The sequence below is a fragment of the Euleptes europaea genome, chromosome 9 (assembly GCF_029931775.1).
Source record: "Euleptes europaea isolate rEulEur1 chromosome 9, rEulEur1.hap1, whole genome shotgun sequence".
In the NCBI taxonomy this organism is placed as follows: domain Eukaryota; kingdom Metazoa; phylum Chordata; class Lepidosauria; order Squamata; family Sphaerodactylidae; genus Euleptes; species Euleptes europaea.
In genome coordinates this window covers 80724250-80742563 of record NC_079320.1, presented here as the reverse complement: position 1 = coordinate 80742563, position 18314 = coordinate 80724250, and the positions used below count along the sequence as shown (strand labels likewise).

The window sequence follows — 18314 nt, the reverse complement described above, 5'->3', positions numbered from 1 at the left end:
AAAAAGCAATAATCTCAAAATTAATGACACTGAAGCTGATGCTCTCGGAAAGTGTTAATTTGCTAGCTACAAACCTATTTTGGTGAGGATAACGGGTGTGACCACCGTACGCCGCTTTCTGTCATCGGCTAAAGTTGTTGAATTCCCTGTGGCTGGGAAGAGTTTCCCATTGCGGAATGCCATAAGTTGAAGCTTATAGACAGTGTCATCTGCTGGCCTGATTTCTCTTCTGCGCTTTTGGGAAAAAAGGGCAGGCGGCAGCTGTATAGACGCCTCCATGACCGTGTTCTACAATGAAATAGTAAGCATTAAGACAGAACTGAAAGAGCATGCCACCATTTATAGGTGGAGAAGCAGCCCCTTCACCCTTCTGCTTTGGCTACCCTTTCTCTCAGCAGAGCCCAAGAATCTGTTTTTGGAATGGTCTGTACAATGTCTAATACAGTTGAACATGGAAATCTCCCTAAGAATGTGGAGAGCTCTCTCTTGTGAACCATGTTTCTAGAAGCATCTGTGAATATGAATAGTCTATGTAAAAGAAAACCCTCAAAAATAAAAATTATAGCTATGACTTTCCAATTACTCAATAAAATTTCTGTCCTAAACCGACTGCAAAAATCCTAAAAAGAGATTTTAATAGCTGTAACCTTAAGCTTATCTTTCCCTCTAATAGAGCATTGTCTTGCATAATTATGAATAGGTTTTCATAATCTCTAAATTGTGCCCTGTGAACACTGGTATGGGACAAATATGTATAAGCACAAACACAGCGCCCAGCACACCATTTGTACTACTTAAGAGCCAGAGTTGTATAATATCACTACTGTAGTTTCTCAGGCTAAGCCTTGGAGGCTCAGGATTGAATCCCCATTCGAGTCATGCAGCTTGCTGGGCAGCCTGGATCTGCCACCCTCTGAGAGTTGTTCCGAGGATAAATTGGAAGAGGGAAGAACCATGAAAGAAACCTTGAGCTCCTTGAACAAAAGGCGCAAAGATAGTGTAGATGCTCTACTATCACCACCAATCTAGTGATCAAATTTTTTCCCGCCTGCCTTTCTCCAAGTGGCACAGGGTAGGGCACACAGCTCCTATCTTCCATTTAACCCCCCCCCATCAACCCTTTGATGTAGTTCAGTTTTTGAGGGAGTTATTTTGAGGGATCACACTCAGGGAATGGGCCATGAGCATGCAACAGGAAGGGTCCCGTTTAGCCTTCCTTTTAAAAATCTGAGGGATTTTTTTGCACAGGTGGTTCATTCACAATGGCCCACCCCAGCACTATGAAACACCATGGTCTAGGCAGTGGCATAACCTCCCACCCCAGGTCTAACCTTGAGTGCCAGGCTTGATAACGTATTGGAGACATTGCACTTGAAGCCCAGCTGCTTATCCAGATTTCCATCCACATCTCTTCGCCCATAGTCAGGCAGTCCCGTGCGGTCTGTGGCAGCCATCTTCTGGAAGACGGTGCAGGTCATCCCAGTGAAGCTGGAGCCCTTGATGACATAGGCTTCCACAGCAATGTTGGGAGAATACTGTAGAAATCAAAAACAAAAACCCGCTTTGTTCTGTATACAATGAAGAAGAAGAGTTGGTTTTTATATGCCGACTTTCTCTACCACTTAAAGAAGAATCAAACCGGCTGACAATCACCTTCCCTTTCCCTCCCCACAACAGACACCCTGTGAGGTAGGTGGGGCTGAGAGAGCTCTAAGAGAGCTGTGACTAGCCCAAGGTCACCCAGATGGCATCATGTGTAGGAGTGTAGAAGCCACTGCATGTGTGGAAAGTGCTGTCAAGTTACAGCTGACTCATGGTGACCCCTTAAGAGGTTCTCAAGGCAAGGGACTTACAGCGGAGGTTTGCCATTGCCTGCCTCTGCATAGCGACCCTAGAATTCCTTGGTGGTCTCCCATCCAAGTACTTACTAGGGCTGACCCTGCTTTGCTTCAGAGATCTGATGAGATTGGGCTAGCCCGGGCCACGAAGCCATTACTGATACTATAAAACTCTCTTAAGGAATTGTTACACTGACGGACCAGAACACAAATTTATTTTCAAAATTCAAATATTCTGATCCCAAAATAATGTTTTTCTCATTTAAAACTCCTCCTACTAAAAACTCCTCCTCCTACTGCTGAAATAAAGCAATGCCTATACCTGAATTAAAAGAATACCAACAAAGCATGCCATTACCTACCGTTGAATAAACCTGAGCACCATTTGCCAACCGGTACGTAGCAATCCTCTGTAGGCACTGAACGATTCTAGTACAAGCTTTTGCTTCTCTTTGTGCCATCCACAAAATGTGCTCATCGGCCAGCATGATGTTACTTGCAATGTCAACCATCACATCACCAAGCTAGTGCAGGAGACAGAGATCAAGTGTGTCTGAAGCACAAGCATTTTAAAGTAACATTTTGTTCCATCTCCCCACTGCAAAATCACAATAATCAGGTAATATTATTTACTTTAAACTGTATGTTTAATCTAATGCACATCCCCCAGGGAGCTTGATACATGGTTCCCATTCCCCTTTTTACATATACTAGTGTTTTGGCTCATAGGGTAACCTTACAAACACTAAAGAACAATCAAAATTAAGCTTCGGTTTGAAGTAACTCTCCATTCGCATCCAACATTATGATATACGCACTATGCATATCTAATACATTGATTTCTCTGGTACTTCTAGTTCTATTTAAATGGCAATGTTTTAGTTTCATTTCTTTGTGGGTATTTCATACGCATATAGATTTTGTTCTCTCTGTACATATAGAAGCTGTCATGCCCATGGTTAGTCCTTCAGATGCAGTTCACTGCATGTATTTGAGAACAGATTGCTGCTCCAATGTAATGTTATTCCCAACCGAAGTTGTGGTAATTTCTGTCCATTTCAATTCTGACATGAACTAAGGAAGGAAAATAATATATATAATAGGTAGACTTCACCCATTACAAAAAAAAACCCATTTTTTTTGTCTCTTCGGTGAAGTCCTGATTGACCTGTCTACACCAAATTTACAACGGCCTTGTGATGAAGAGATGCTTATATTCTAAGATGAGACATCTGGTGACTCCTGATAATTTCTGTAATACTCTTTTACACAGCCCAGATTTGCTGAAAATCACAAGGATGCAAACAAAATTTGTGTTCAGACAGGTACAACCAAAAATTGGTTGTTTGTATGCGTTGTTTGTATGTTATCCTTGTTTGTATGCTCCGACGTCGGGACCACAAAACGCAGCATACAAACAAGGATAAAAGAACATGAAAGATACTGCAGACTTGGCCAACCTGAGAAATCAGCAGTGGCTCAACATGGACTGACACAAACAGGACACAGGGTCTTATTCCAAGACACTGAAAGACTGGACAATTTTACCAACTATTTTGTCAGATTGCACAGAGAAGCCATTGAAATTCATAAACATCAGCACAACTTTAACAGAAAAGAAGAGAGTTTAAGAATGAATAAGGCTTGGCTTCCTGTCCTGAAAACCTCCAGACTAACAAAGACTACAGTCCACAATAGCCATGCAGATTAGCTTTGGATTCACACATTAACAGATTGCTTCAGGATACAATGGTTCCATATTAACATACCACACCCTCATTAGCACATTATCTTGATACTTACAGGACAATGATTAGCACATTACCTTTGATACTTTTTGCAGGACAATGATTCAGCTCAAACCCTACCCCTTTCTGACTATATATTACTCTTCCTACACACTTGACACTGAGAGACACTGTCCTTCAGGACCCCACTCCTCTGAAGATGCCTGCCACAGCTGCTGGCGAAACGTCAGGAAAGAAAATACCAAGACCACGGTCACACAGCCCGGATAACCTACAAGAACCAATGAACTCTGACCGTGAAAGCCTTCGACAATAGTTTTCCATGAATTGCATGCCACCCTAGTTATTCCGTGGAATGGGCAGATGGGTTCAATGTCAATAAAATCAATTTCAATTTTTACTCCCAGTTCCAAAATCATAATATTTTTTCAGTGCCTTCAACGTTACCAGGAATTCCAAAAGAGATCAGCAGAAAAACTATATTAATAAACAGGTGACACTTTAGAGCCTGACCAGATTTTATTCTAGCATAAACTTTGATGGACTACAGCCCACTTCATCAGATGCATATAGCGGGTCCTCACTTGGCTGACATCGTATGAGGTATGAAGGAAAAAAACGTCAACAGCAGGACCCCACTAAAGGCTGTGAAATGCAGGAAGTAGAGGCAATATACAATGATGTACATTCAAATGTGATCAATTACAGACCACCTATCAGTGGGTGGGCCTGCAAGGATATGTTGTAACAACCATGCTGAAGCCAATCAAGACTGGCCCAGATCAGGACGAAAACCACCTTAAGTTCCACAGAAAAAAGGCAGAATTCAAAAGCAACCGAAAAAGAGGCCGTCTGCACACATCAGGGACAATTGTGTTTACTCTGGCTAGAATTAAGTTTCAGCCACAGTTTGTCAGCATAGCTCAGACACAGATACAGTAAACTGTGAATGGCAACTCGGCTTCCAAAGCCACTCGGCGGAATACACCAACACAACACAGCCCATCAGGAGTCAGTATTTTGCCTTTGTGGTTTTATATATTTATGACCCACAAACGTATTTGCCATATAAAGTAAGCAGCACTTGGAGAATTCATAATCCTAAACAGTGGTATGCCTCTGTTCCCTGTCGATTTTCAGAAGAGATTCTCTCAGCTAGAGCAATCCATTCATCTTTTCTTTCAGTTGACTATAGCCTATTTAATATGTTGAACATTCACACTAACTAGAAAGCTAGGGCACGTTTATGGCTCGCCAATGCAAGACATCACTAAAAAGAGGCTTCACTCAGTAATGTGAAAAGTGCACTGCCCTATTACCACACTTACACTCCTATGGCAAACGGTGCTCATGAATTCCTGTCTAGCACTTTCATAGCTCTTACTGCCTTCAAGCAGTGACAGAACAATGTCAGTCTGTGTCAATCTAGACCAGGGGTGTCAAACATAAGGCCCGCGGGCCGGATTCGACCCCTTGAGAGCTTTTATCCGGCCTGCTGGCCAGCCAAGGCAGCCACCACCACCCACCTCTTGATCTGGGCTGTCGAGGCATGGCTTGCTCCGTCCAAGTGGCATTTATGTCATATCCAGTCCACGTAACAATTGAGTTCGACACCTCTGATCTAGACCCCATACATCACAACAGGGAAAACACCCTTATAAATCAATAAATCATCCTGTAACCCATAGCCTCCACACATTTTAGGTCAAATTAAAACAGCCACTTAATGAACTACTTTGATTATTTCAAAAATCCACTGTGGAATTGCCTCTATAATTAAAAAATATTCCTGGTGCTTTTAAAATTAGTAACTAGGGTTCTTTTAATTTGATTGCAGTCTTCGTAGGCTGTAGTCTCCAACACGTCTAAATGGGAAGATCAATAATGCTCAACGAGAAAATGGAATGCTTCTTCCCACAGGCAGACGTTGACTCTTAAAAGCTATTTGACAAGCACTTTTTAATTTAGCTGCCTCTGTGTAAGTGTTAAAGATTTCAAAGAAAATGTTTTATTAACTAATTGATGGTGTAGTTTAGTTTTAGTGAGGGGGGAAAAGGGTTTATTGTTCTTCCAAAAAAAAAAAGCCCTCTGTACTATAAAATTACCTCTTTGTACTTCTCAGCAAATCTCCCAAATTTTTCTATCATTTCAGCCACAAAAATAACATCCATCTTGTCAGAAAAGTTTGCTGCTTCCACGGTATAAGCTAACAGCTGCCGCGCTGTAGCCACAGCATTGGTAAGGTTGAGGGGCATCTGTTCAAAGCACAAAATACTGGTTAAAAGTACACAACCAAAACAGATCAAATTGGATTCAGCCATATAAGAAAGGTCATACAGAACTTTAAAGTTGGTTGATTAATCTGGTCCTACTATAAATTCAATCTCAATCTTTATTTGTTACCATCATAGATCAGCCTACTATAAATACAATGGGTGGGTTCTTGTAGGTTATCCGGGCTGTGTAACCATGGTCTTGGTATTTTGTTTCCTGACGTTTCGCCAGCAGCTGTGGCAGGCATCTTCAGAGGAGTAACACTGAAGGACAGTGTCTCTGTCCTTCAGTGTTACTCCTCTGAAGATGCCTGCCACAGCTGCTGGCGAAACGTCAGGAAAGAAAATACCAAGACCACGGTTACACAGCCCGGATAACCTACAAGAACCAATGAACTCTGACTGTGAAAGCCTTCAACAATACAATGGGTGGGATTCAGAAGGACTGTGCTTCCTATCTTTTCCCTACCTGAAGCCTCCCCAAGTCCCCAAAAAGGGCTCCTGGTGAACAGGAAACCTCTGTAACCACATGGGGGGTACAATGTGGGGATCTGCAGTGGGAAGGGGATCCCTGTCTTCCTGAAGAGCATTCTTGAAGGTCAAAGAGCTTTTGGAAGAAATGCACTTTGAGAAGCTGCAGTGGAAGTCAAAATGAGCAATGCCACCAAGGGAACACAAAAGTGACTTGGAAATACATATGGGGCTCTCTGGATCCCAACAGAATCCTTCAAATGGCCAACATTTAAGTTAGCACGAAAGCTTTCAACAGTTATTTTATCAATCATTTCACTGAACATGAAAAAATTGGGGGGGAAATTGTGAATTACCTGATTGAACATGTACAGGACTCTAGTGGCATCATTAGCATACTGGCACCGAGAGTAATCCTCTTCAGCCCAGAACCCTCCCCTGTTACATCTACGCCAAGCTCTCTTCTCATCTTGAGAGTTGCCAGTATATATTCCACTGCCAGCTGAGTAACGAGTGCACAGCAGGTATGCGGTGATGCCTGCCAACGTTCGAGGCCACCTAGAGAGTTAAGGGGAAAGATTAGACAAATTTACATGGCAAGTGTGAAAAAAAATCAGTAAATAGCGGAATTAAGGTCTACAGAACCAAATACGAGACACTTCAGAACTAAGTATCTGTGACCTATGGAAAAGGTCACCTTGGCACGTCTTCCAACATTTAAAATTCAGGAAGCATGAAAATGCTGAAGAGTCTTACTATACTACCCAGAGCAGCATAACATTGTTTAGACTTGCTCACAATTTTGCAAACTTTTGGGGAAAAAGACACGTGTTACACACAAAGGGAAAAAAATATTTTTTGTGGGATTAACTCCAAAACCTTTTTTACTTAGAAATCACATCGTAAGAACATAAGAAAGCCATGCTGGATCAGACAAAGGCCCATCAAGTCCACCAGTCTGTTCACACAGTGGCCAACCAGGGGAGACATGATAAAGGTCTATAAAATTATGCATGGTTTGGAGAGAGTGGACAGGGAGAAGTTTTTCTCCCTCTCCCATAATACTAGAACACGGGGCCATCTGCTAAAACTGGAGGGTGAGAGATTCTAAACAGATAAAAGGAAGTATTTTTTCACACAACGCATAGTTTAACTGTGGAACTCCCTGCCCCAGGATGTGGTGATGGCTGCCAGCTTGGAGGGCTTTAAGAGGGGAGTGGACATATTCATGGAGGAAAGGCGTATTCATGGCTATTAGTTAGAATGTCTGCCTCGCCACCCACCCCCCAAGCTCCCTAAGCGATCTCATTTTGTCAAAATGCCAATCTTGTCAAAAACCAGAAACCAAAGTAGTGTGGAAGTTTAGCCCATTTATTACATTGGGGGCAAAACAGAGTGGGGTATGGGGCCTCAAGCCCACTTACCCCTTGATAAAATGATTCTCCAGCTGTGACTGGTCAGGGCAATATACCTATCTCCTCCACCCTCCCCCACACACCCCACACTAAAAAGCATTTTACTAGGACCAACCAAAGTATTGCAAAATAGTGAGTAAACTTTTGAGTCCCTCAGACCTCTGATCAGGATGTCCAATACCAAAAAAGGGTGTGTGTGAAGTAGGGGCAGGTAGGGGGGAAAAGACACTTCATGGCTCAATGAAGGAGCCATTTGCAGTCTTAAAATGGAACATGGAGTGTGTATTGCAGATTTAACAGTTAATCATATGTCTTCCTGGCCATAACTGGAACATACAAGTTCCATGTAAGGCAGAAAACAGAAGAAACAGGGAGCAATCCTGATGTAAACAGACTTTGAAGATTAATTCCAGGCTTTGGTAAAGAGTCAACAGAAGCCAGTCAGGTAATGTTACTCTACTGACTGCTGACCAGGAGCATATCCTTCATGCCCTGAAACCTCCTCAGCTTTCCCCTCTCTCCCCTCCCCCCATCTGCTGCCACAGAAATAATTAAATGAACTGAACATGCCAGGGGCACACCTTATCTTTTCTCTCACATTTTTACAGGGTACCCCCCCAACGTATAACAGAGATAACAGTAAGTTACAGTCTTTAAAAAAATCTATCTATGATCACATCTCCCTGCATCATTTGGCTCTAAAAGAAGTAAGATGGTAGCGGTGGCGGCAGAGAAATATGGTGTCTGGATTAGGGTGCTAAGGAAAGCAGGGGGAGAACTTCCACACATGCCATATCCCCCAGTTGAAAATGCTCCTTCTGTATCCCAGTATGCTTTAAGCCCCAGCAGGGAGAAATGATAGGAAAAATATTAGTACTCTTTCCCTCTCTATTGGGGCTTTATGTAGTTTTCAGGGAGATTAATAGATTTTCATTAGGGTACTCATGGGGGGACGGTTAATTGCCCCCCTCCTGCATGGCAATCATTTTGGTTGTAAACATGAAAAGTGTTGTAAAGATACTCCTAAGAGTATATTCTACTTTTTCCACAAGAGAAAGCTAAAAGCCTTTGGAACCGTATACATTATAAAAGTCTCAGGGAAAGATAGATGTTCAAGAAAGAATAAGAGTTGGTTTTTTATACCCCGCTTTTCTCTACCTTTAAGGAGTCTCAAACCAGTTTACAATCGCCTTCCCTTCCTCTCCCCGTAACAGGCACCTTGTGAGGTAGGTGGGGTAGAGTGTGTTCGGAAAGAACTGTGACTAGCCCAAGGTTACCCAGCAGGCTTCATGTGAAGGAGGGGGGGAAACCAACCCAGTTCACCAGATTAGAGTCCGCCGCTCTTAACCACTACACCACACTGGCTCTCAAATTTATCAAGTTATAAAAGATTTGAAGCAGAACTGAGAGAAATGTTCCATCCTCTCATCCAATGAAACTGATTTAGGAAAAATAAAACAAAAATACATCTGCTGATACAAGACTGTGATGCCATGGTTTATATGGTTTTAAAAATGGATTAAATGAATTCACAGTAGGTAGGTCTATCAATGGCTGTTACCTGGGGTAACGAAAATCAAACTTCCACGTTCAGAGGTATTGTACCCCATCAAATACCATCGCTGGGGGATATAAAGGATAGGGCGTGTTGCCTTTAAGGGTTTTAATTATTTTCAAAAGTTCCCAAAGAAAAGATTTGCTAGAAGAAAGCGGAGTAGTTTTCCCCCAGAATTTGCTTGCTATTTTACATTTTGCTATGGCAAGTAATAAAAAGATGCATTTGCGTAAGATGCACAGAATATGTAGATGTAAAAAAAGCATACTGCTGAGTAAATATTGCGCTATATATGAAATTTCAAAGGACGATCAAGCAAAAATGAAGTATGCCTTATGTACACAAACTACTTTCTTTGCCCGAATTTATCATTTTCTTCCTGGCAAAGAGTTCTATCCCTTCAATATCAAATGGCTTCTAAGCAGAAGCAAAACAGGCACTTCCACTAAGCTCCATCCAGCCAAAGCAGGAATAAAAGAAAATGTTCCTAGGTACATTTACAGCCATCTGGTTCAGAATTATTTCCTTCATAATTCACAACTTGATTTCTGTACATAGCCTCAAAAGGTGAAAAATAACTCTGAGTTACTGCCCTTTTAGACTACAGACAGAGAAGTCAGTTGCAGCGAACTCTAGTGAACCTCTTGCTAAAGTTGATGATTCTGGAAACTGTGTTTCCTTGAAAGAAATTTCAGTGGGACAAAATCTCATTATGTTAAATAATCAATAAGCAGTAGAGGTCATTATGGTAGGGAAAACTTGAAGGGCAAACCTATTTGCCATTTGATTCTATCTCTAGTTGCAATCCCAAAGACAAATTAAAAAGCATTTGGAGCAACAAAGGGTATAAAGCTTCAAATGAGTGTGCAAAATCATTCACATATTTCTTTGGACCCAGGCTTTACTGTACAAAGAGTCAAGGCAACGTGTCTATTAAGAGCCCATGAACATCTCCAAGTGATGATAAATCCCATTTCTGACTTGTAAGTAACCACTCAGCTGACCTTTTTTTTTGCCATCAAGTCATATCTGAGTTATGGCGACCCCTGGTGGGGTTTTCGGGGCAAGAGACGTTCAGAGGTGGTTTGCTCTGTGTCATGACCCTGGTATTTCTTGGATATCCATCCAAATACTTGCCAGGGGTTGGCCCTGCTTAGCTTCTGAGATTTGAAGAGATCAGCTGACTACCCATGACAAATAAAAATGGCCTCCTGGCACATACACTTATGCAGTGGAAGGAAGCTGGGCCTTTTATTGTCTTTTTCATAGAACAGTTGGAAGGGGCCATTCAGGCCAACTAGTCCAGGCAGGGGCTCAATGCAGGATCAGCCTAAAGCACCCCTGACAAGTGTTCATCCAGCTGCTGCCTGAAGACTGCCAGTGAGGGGGAGCTCACCACCTCCCTAGGCAGCCATTCCCATGCTGAACTACTGTTACTGTAAAAAAACTTTCCCCTAATGTCCAGCTGGTAATGGGTAATTTATACCCATTATTGCAAGTCCTATCCTCTGTTGCCAACAGGAACAGCTCCCTGCCCTCCTCTAAGTGACAGCCCTTCAGATACTTAAAGAGCAATCATGGTCAACAATGTCTCACAAATGTGAGTGAGGCAGGCTAGGAACAAGTATGAGCCAAGTCCATTTATGTATTTCTCTGCAATGGCCATTTGCTGGGGTGGGGGGACCATGGCTCAATGGCTATATGCAAACAAAGGTTCCAGGTTCAATCCTTGCCATTTCCCACTGAAAGGATATTAGGTCAACAGGTCTGAGGAAAGTCTTTGCACCTGAGACCTCAGAAAACTGCTGCCAGTCTGAAGACACACTATTGGGTTAGACCATTCATCTGACTCAGTATAAACCTGAAATTTAGCAACATCTAGTTTCACCTTGTTTTCAAAACCAGTTTTTTTAATGCAACTTACAACCCAAAGGCTACATTCAGTAAAATGTTGTGATCTGAACACAGATCTCAAAGAAATGATATCCATGCTGAAAATCACCTTAAGTAACGAATCTCTGAACTGAAGGAAGGAGGAGAAAGAGAGAAAAGGATGCTAACCAACATCAACTAATGTAACAGACAAATGTGTATGTTCATGTCAACTACTAGAAAGTAAAACAGACCCAAGTAAGAAAAGGAGTTACTTCGCATTCAGATAATCTAATTACTGTAACTGTCACCTCCAGAGGTAATATACTGTTAGAGTGACTGGCAAAGAGTTCAGAAAGGAAAAGATGGTGGGGAAAAAAGAAATAAAGTACAAAATGAAGAGAAATGTTGGCAATATAAAAGAGAAAGGTGTATTTACTACTGATAGTTCAGCACAAGAAAAAAGGGATATGAATGGCAGTTGCATGTCTATTGTACTCAGCTCTTGAATACAATTGTGTACAGTAATATACAATTAGTAACTGTAAAAACAGCAAAATTCTTCCGAGGACAATTATATCCTTAAAATTAAAATTTAAATTCACTCAGTGTTCTTGTTAAATCATGGCTACTTGGCGCAAATTTTAGTAAACACTACTCTTCAAACTGTTAGAAAATTAAAGGCAATTTTAAGGACTTTGTTCTTTAGCAGGCAATTTTAAGCAGAATGAGTGGGTCAGCTTTCTGCCAGCAAGCTGGTTTATTAAAGGACACTGACTCTACATTTTTGTCTGTAATGAAATTAAGGATAACTTAAAGGATAACAGAACAGACTAACACTTGAGCTCAAAAGCAATGCATAAGAGTAGCCACCACAACCGCTTCCAGAGCTGTCATCACCAACCTGAAGTCACCTTTATTGTTGACAACTCTTTCTGGTGGGCAGTATTGTGCAGAGCTGTCCAATACGACGATGTCAACGGTCCTTGAGTTATTCCCACGTTTGGTCTGCACATGGCAACCCCAGTTGCCTGTAGATCCTGCTTGAATATTTGATATGGTCAGGGCACTAAAATTAAGGTAAGAGGAAAGACCAACATTCAAACACTGCAGGAAAGCATTTTTAAAGGGTCAATTCTGTTCAGAAAGCCAGTTTACTCAGCCTGATAAGGGAATACTTAAAAATGATCAAAACTAAACAAAGGGCTGAGATCCAGCACAAAAAAAATCACTTGCGTACAAACGGAAATGCAAGAAAAAGATCGGAACAGCTGCTTGTGCTATGTCAAATTTATAGTACTCCCATTTGCTTTTCTCCTCGCACAACATCTTGCGCAACCAATTCATGGGCACTGTAATATACTGGGAGGAAAACACTAGGTGTTACAAGGCCTTGCACAAGCAGAACTGTGCTAAACACATTAATGTTGCCATTTGTGTATTGCTGGATCCAAGCCACTGTGTGTGTGTGTGAGGGGGAAGAGATCTCTTCCCAGAGCATAGGTATTGAATAAAATCTGTATACCCCATCCCATCCTAATCCCCATATTGAGTGGGTATATATTTTAAATAAATATTGCATAAAATACTGAGTTCAGTCATCTTCCACCCCAAAATGTGACTAGCGCAGTGCCACTTAAGGCAGAAAATGAATGTAAAGGGCCAAATTATGGGGAAAACTGTATACCGTTGGAGATGCAGCGCTGCATGCTTCTATCCTCCAGGAAGAAAGTATTACACAAATAGTGAGGAACTCATTTCTGCTTTAAGTACACTTTAGAGCAGGAAAGGTGTTTTCCCTAGGTCACATCACACAGAAAAGTGAAATCGCTCATGTGCCAAAACAGCCAGAGTACTGACACACAGCTACCCAGGAAAGGTTAAAGTGGCGGGTGGGGTGGGGAACAGGAGTGCTCCCAAATACATGTGACTGAACTTGTGAGAGGAGGCACCTCTACACAAACAGACATGTGTGTCTGAATGAAAGCCCTCAAAAATGGGGAGCCCAATTGCACAAACAGAACATATGCGCATATGCTTTTGCTCGCAGATTATACTGAATGTGCAAGGGATGGAGCCATGGATGTAATCCTACTACCTTCATCTGCATCCTACCAACTTGTGAATTTCCATTCATAGATATTTAACGACGTGATCCAAAGAAACTGGAGGAAGCTGCCCACAAAACACTTACCTTGCAATGAGCGAGCAGTTATGAATCATATTCTTTTCAACAAAAATGCCCTGGGATTCATCAGTTTCTACTATCTTTCCATCCTGATACCACAGAATCTGCATGTCCTGATCAATATACGAAGCCATACACTGGAAAGGCAGAATATCTCCTTCAAATACAACCTGACGGTGAGAGGGGGTCATGTAGAAAGATGGTAACTCCAGAGGTGGCTCTGTATTCCATTGAAACAAACAAACAAAACCCCCACCATTAACAGTTTTTGTATCAGGATACATTTCTAGTATTACTGCATGTGAATTTGAAAATTCTTATACTGAAATTTTACGTAACCACAAGCAGAATCAGGTGAGCACACCATCTGAAATGCTTCCTATGAAAAAGTCTGTACTCTGTTTATAATACCAAACTTCAAAATACATGTCAGTTGTGTGTGAAGAGTTTATATCAATTCTTGCTCTCCCTTTCAAAACATTCCACTTGCATGTATTCACTGTGGCCATAGCTGGTCCACAATATTTGTTTACTTGTATTATGAGAACCAGGTTACCAAGTACCTCATGCACAGCAACATTTAAGAACCTAAAATGTGACTTGCCATCTATAGCACATTACAGTCTAGCCCTTGCCCCCAACAATATCCAGTGAGATGTCCTATCATTTGTCCCTAAGCATTGAGTATTTGAAGATATCCTGTTCCTGTACATGGATGTTCTATCACCTTTAGTAAAGCTATTTTCCAAGAATTTGAAGAATCCTTTAAAAAAAACAAAAACATTTTCATGTTAGTCATCATCATTACAGCGTATGCTAGAGAATTCTCAGATTATGTATTTTGTGACAAAGCCCTTCTTTTTGTCACTCGTGAACCTACTGACAATCCACTTCAGTAGAAAATCCCAACATCTAGTACTGCAGGGAAGAAAAATGATCGTTCTCTCTTATGTACGTACCACAGAGTAGATTTCTGGCACGACTAGCTTGTTGTTTATCTCATGTTAGATAAGCCCAAGATAACTCTGATCTGGACATTAATTTTATTAATGACTGTCATACGGATCTTTACTGTTTTGTTTTTTGTAACTGCCTCTGGCCCTATGCAATAAAACTGGACTGAACTGTACTCTTATTTACATATATGCAACATATGCCACCAGTGTCATCAGTACTGGCACGAATAAAACTGTATTGTGGATTAAAGCCAAATAAGCTAACTTTTGTAGCGATTTCCATCTTATATTAGCGCAGAAATTTGTTTTTCAAAAATTCTGTGTCCATGCTACTGGCAAGCTCAGCAATTTCCACACTTTTTGGGGACCCACTGCTACAAATGTAATTGTGGCTCTGCCCATGCATCTGCCAACTCCTTCCTCCTGCCTTACCTTCTGGTGCTACATCTCTCCCCCTCCCTCAACAGATACAACTGGGATCCACTGGCACTCAAGAATTATTTTACTTTAATGATTCTGCTCATATGACCAATAGGTCTTACGCAGGACCACACTAAAGCACAATGGCCAAAATATTTAATACTTAGTGTGTGTGTGTGTGTGTGTGTGTGTGTGTGTGTGTGTGTGTGTTAAGTGCCGTCAAGTTGTTTCCGACTCATGGCGACCCTATGAATCAATATCCTCCAAAATGTCCTATCCTTTATATTTAATATATTCACCTTATTCTTTAAAATAGACAGCTAATATATATATATATATATAAATTCTGCAATCTTTGCCATCTGCAATTTATTTGTTATTTTAAAAAAATGTCAGGAAGGGTGAGTGCTTTCTTTCCATTATCAAATGATTCAACCGGTCTCAGTTTATCAGCCTTAAATAACAGACAATGATAAAACAAGTGACTTATTGTACCTATACTGCCAGATCCACAAGGGTAGATCCTATTGGAAAATGGAACTTTACTAAACCTGCCCTTACTGAAGAATTACTAAGCTAGCACAGATCCAAAATCCTCTCATTGATAAGCAACAAACAGGAACATGTATGTAATTCTTAAATGCTTCCATAAACTTTAAAGCAATTTCAACAATCATGCTTTTAACATACCATGTTACTAACACAAGAAATCTGTTTATCAATAGTTCTCCGCTTTTCTGAACAGCAACTTATAAAAGCAGATAAGATGTATACGGATGCGCCTATTCAGAAGATATATTACGGCTTTGTTGTAATATCGGACGTGCCTTGAAGGCAATTATTAGTCACTTCTGGTCTTAATTTTAAAAATTAAGCATGTTCAAACTGCAAGCTACTAGCGACTCAAACTTTCAGTAAATTATGTGTTCTGATATCACACAGCTTCCAAAATATAATGCTGCAAATTATGGTTCTTAGCCTATCAATGTTCTGCCTGTCGAAGCAGATAACTCCCCGTCTGCCCCCTTTTGATTCCCAAAAGGCTATGCTGGGGATTGGAGAACCTGATTGGACAAAGCCTCATGGGACAGAGGCTTGTGAGGAGGAGAATCAGGCAAGATCGCCACTCCTCCACCAGCGGAAATTCTTTATTATCTTTCCCCTGCATTGCTCTGTTTGGAAGGATGGTGTAAAGACATGCTATGCTGCTTTTTTAAAAGCTGAGGTTTAATTAAGTTTCCATTTTTAGTAAAAGGAAATTTAGGCTTTGGTGTCAGTTCAAAAAAATCCAAAAACTCAAATAGTATTCAGTTAAAAGAGCCCCGTGGCGCAGAGTGGTAAGCTGCAGTACTGCAGTCAAAAGCTCTGCTCACGACCTGAGTTCGATCCCGACGGAAGTTGGTTTCAGGTAGCTGGCTCAAGGTTGACTCAGCCTTCCATCCTTCCAAGGTCAGTCAAATGAGTACCCAGCTTGCTGGGGGTAAAGGGAAGATGACTGGGGAAGGTACTGGCAAACCACCCCGTAAAACAAAAAGTCTGCCTAGTAAATGTCGGGATGTGACGTCACCCCATGGGTCAGGAATGACCCGGTGCTTGCAAAGGGGACCTTTACCTAAAAGAACTACAGCTGCCCATGAAACCTAGAGATGTTCAGGCCCAAGAAAAACAAAAAAAATGAGGAGGGGGGGTCCAAGGCCTCCCCCACAATTTTTCTGATGGAAATTTTGGGAGTATAAAAAAACCTCCTATAAAATACTTCTTTTCAAATGAGTGAAATGGTTTTAAAGACTAGATGGGGTATGCTGTAGACATATACTGTTCTAAAATCCAAAATGCATTTCTGCACCTAGGATACCTAAACTTTATGAAGGGAGTGTGGAGGACTCTCATTGCTTTTCAACTGTTGCATGCCTTCTGTTGACTTTTGTCCTGATGTGTTTGATCTTTTCACCTCTCCCATAAACCACTGTGACACATTTACCCACAGACTGGGTAACAAGTAGCTTATTGCCCTACTTTGCAGGAGGGAGCAAAAAGATCAGAAAGAGGTGGGGCAGAAACTACATGAAAGCCTGAGCGAAAATCTCTGAGAATTGAACTCTCTCTAACCAGGCAGCAAATGTACCTTAGGGCGCATGAGCTTGCAGTTTTCTCTCAAGTATTGGGCATATTTATTATTTTGCTTGCAAAAAACTACAGCATTTATAACTTTGAAATTCCACAAATATGTCAAATATTGCCGTTTTATATATTGCCACTTTATATATAAATTATGCATATTATGCTAAAACAGTAAAATTAATTTAGGTTTAATAGGACTATAAGTATTGCATATATTTCAGTTCCCCCCCAAATTTCTGTTTTTTCTTGGGAAAAAGTCCCCCACCCCACCAGCAGTTTCAAAATTTCCAAAAATTTCACATCTCTAATGAAGCTCAAAAAATTTCTTCCTTCCAAAGTTAGCAGTGTGGCTGATCTTAATTGTGAGATCCAGTGCAAAAACATCAAATCAAGAGGAAAGAAGAGAATAAATATGCGTGTTGTGTCGTGCACAAGAACACATGCCTCAGAGATTCCAAAACTCTAAACTGTAATTCTCTTACCACATGTCAGAAGCTCCTGCTTCACACTCACAATGAGTTGAGCCTGTAGCAACTTGGGAAAAGCACATCGGGTCTCGCGTACTGTTATATTTCGGTCCTGTAGCCACTGCTGCATCCACAACATATTACAATCACATAGAAGATAATCAGTCTGAAATTCTCTGAAACATATCAAAGAACAGGTGGATTCTTTTTTAAACATGTAGTCTCAAATAAATCTGGGAGGAATTTTGGGTATACAGCTGAGTTGTTTTGAAATATTTGAAAAATTGATAGCCACATTATGCTGTTTTGTTATGTTATTTCAGCACATGTCCATCAAATGTTTTACCAGCCCAATTATGCATGCATATCTGAAATAATAATTCACAGAATTCTAATGGCCTTAGAGAGAACCAGCTGCCTTGGAATTTACACAAGCTTACCAATTTGGTTACATGGAGGCTATTCTTACTTCTTTCAAACAACCGGATGAGTCGTCTGGTTATTTATTAGTCTGAAGTTAATATATGCTTTATCTCACTGATAAGGACTTTTAGATTTTACTACAGAAGCTAGAATGCCTATTGAAACATTGCTTTCAAATAAAATGAAATGAAACTTAATTTGGTTATGTATTGCATTTGATTTTAACCTCAAAAACCTGCTGAAACATAGTTACACTTTCTACCTCAAGAGATTTTTACTTACAAAGACTTTAGCGAAGTAAGATAATCAAATGTTCCTTGTGCAAGTGACGAAAACAGGTTTCCTGAAAGATTTCTAGGAAAATGTTTTAAAAGGAAAGAAAGGAAACATTAAAAACCAGATACAAGCAATTCTGACTTCTCAGAAATGGGGAAATCCGCATTGCTGAAGTCACATTATGGAGCTTGATGTTTTACACTAAGTCCAGCACCTTGGATAGAATTGTAAAGAACTGGGGCTCTCGTTCAGTTCACTGCCACACCCCAACAGCTTATTTCCATTTTGCAT

At 40.9% G+C, this 18314-nt stretch overlaps 1 protein-coding gene across 1 annotated transcript in view; it reads right to left on the bottom strand.

Annotated features, from left to right (window-relative positions):
* Nucleotides 1-18314, bottom strand: part of ADGRA3 (adhesion G protein-coupled receptor A3) — a 57448-nt gene that overhangs the window by 12800 nt on the left and 26334 nt on the right. Inside the window, exons 5-13 of the mRNA XM_056855599.1 lie at nucleotides 18030-18101; nucleotides 17340-17500; nucleotides 13367-13580; nucleotides 12077-12241; nucleotides 6687-6888; nucleotides 5692-5841; nucleotides 2201-2362; nucleotides 1332-1535; nucleotides 75-288 (exon numbers count right to left, since the gene is read on the bottom strand). Of these exons, the coding sequence (XP_056711577.1) occupies nucleotides 75-288; nucleotides 1332-1535; nucleotides 2201-2362; nucleotides 5692-5841; nucleotides 6687-6888; nucleotides 12077-12241; nucleotides 13367-13580; nucleotides 17340-17500; nucleotides 18030-18101 (1544 nt within the window). The remainder of the gene's footprint in view (nucleotides 1-74; nucleotides 289-1331; nucleotides 1536-2200; nucleotides 2363-5691; nucleotides 5842-6686; nucleotides 6889-12076; nucleotides 12242-13366; nucleotides 13581-17339; nucleotides 17501-18029; nucleotides 18102-18314) is intronic.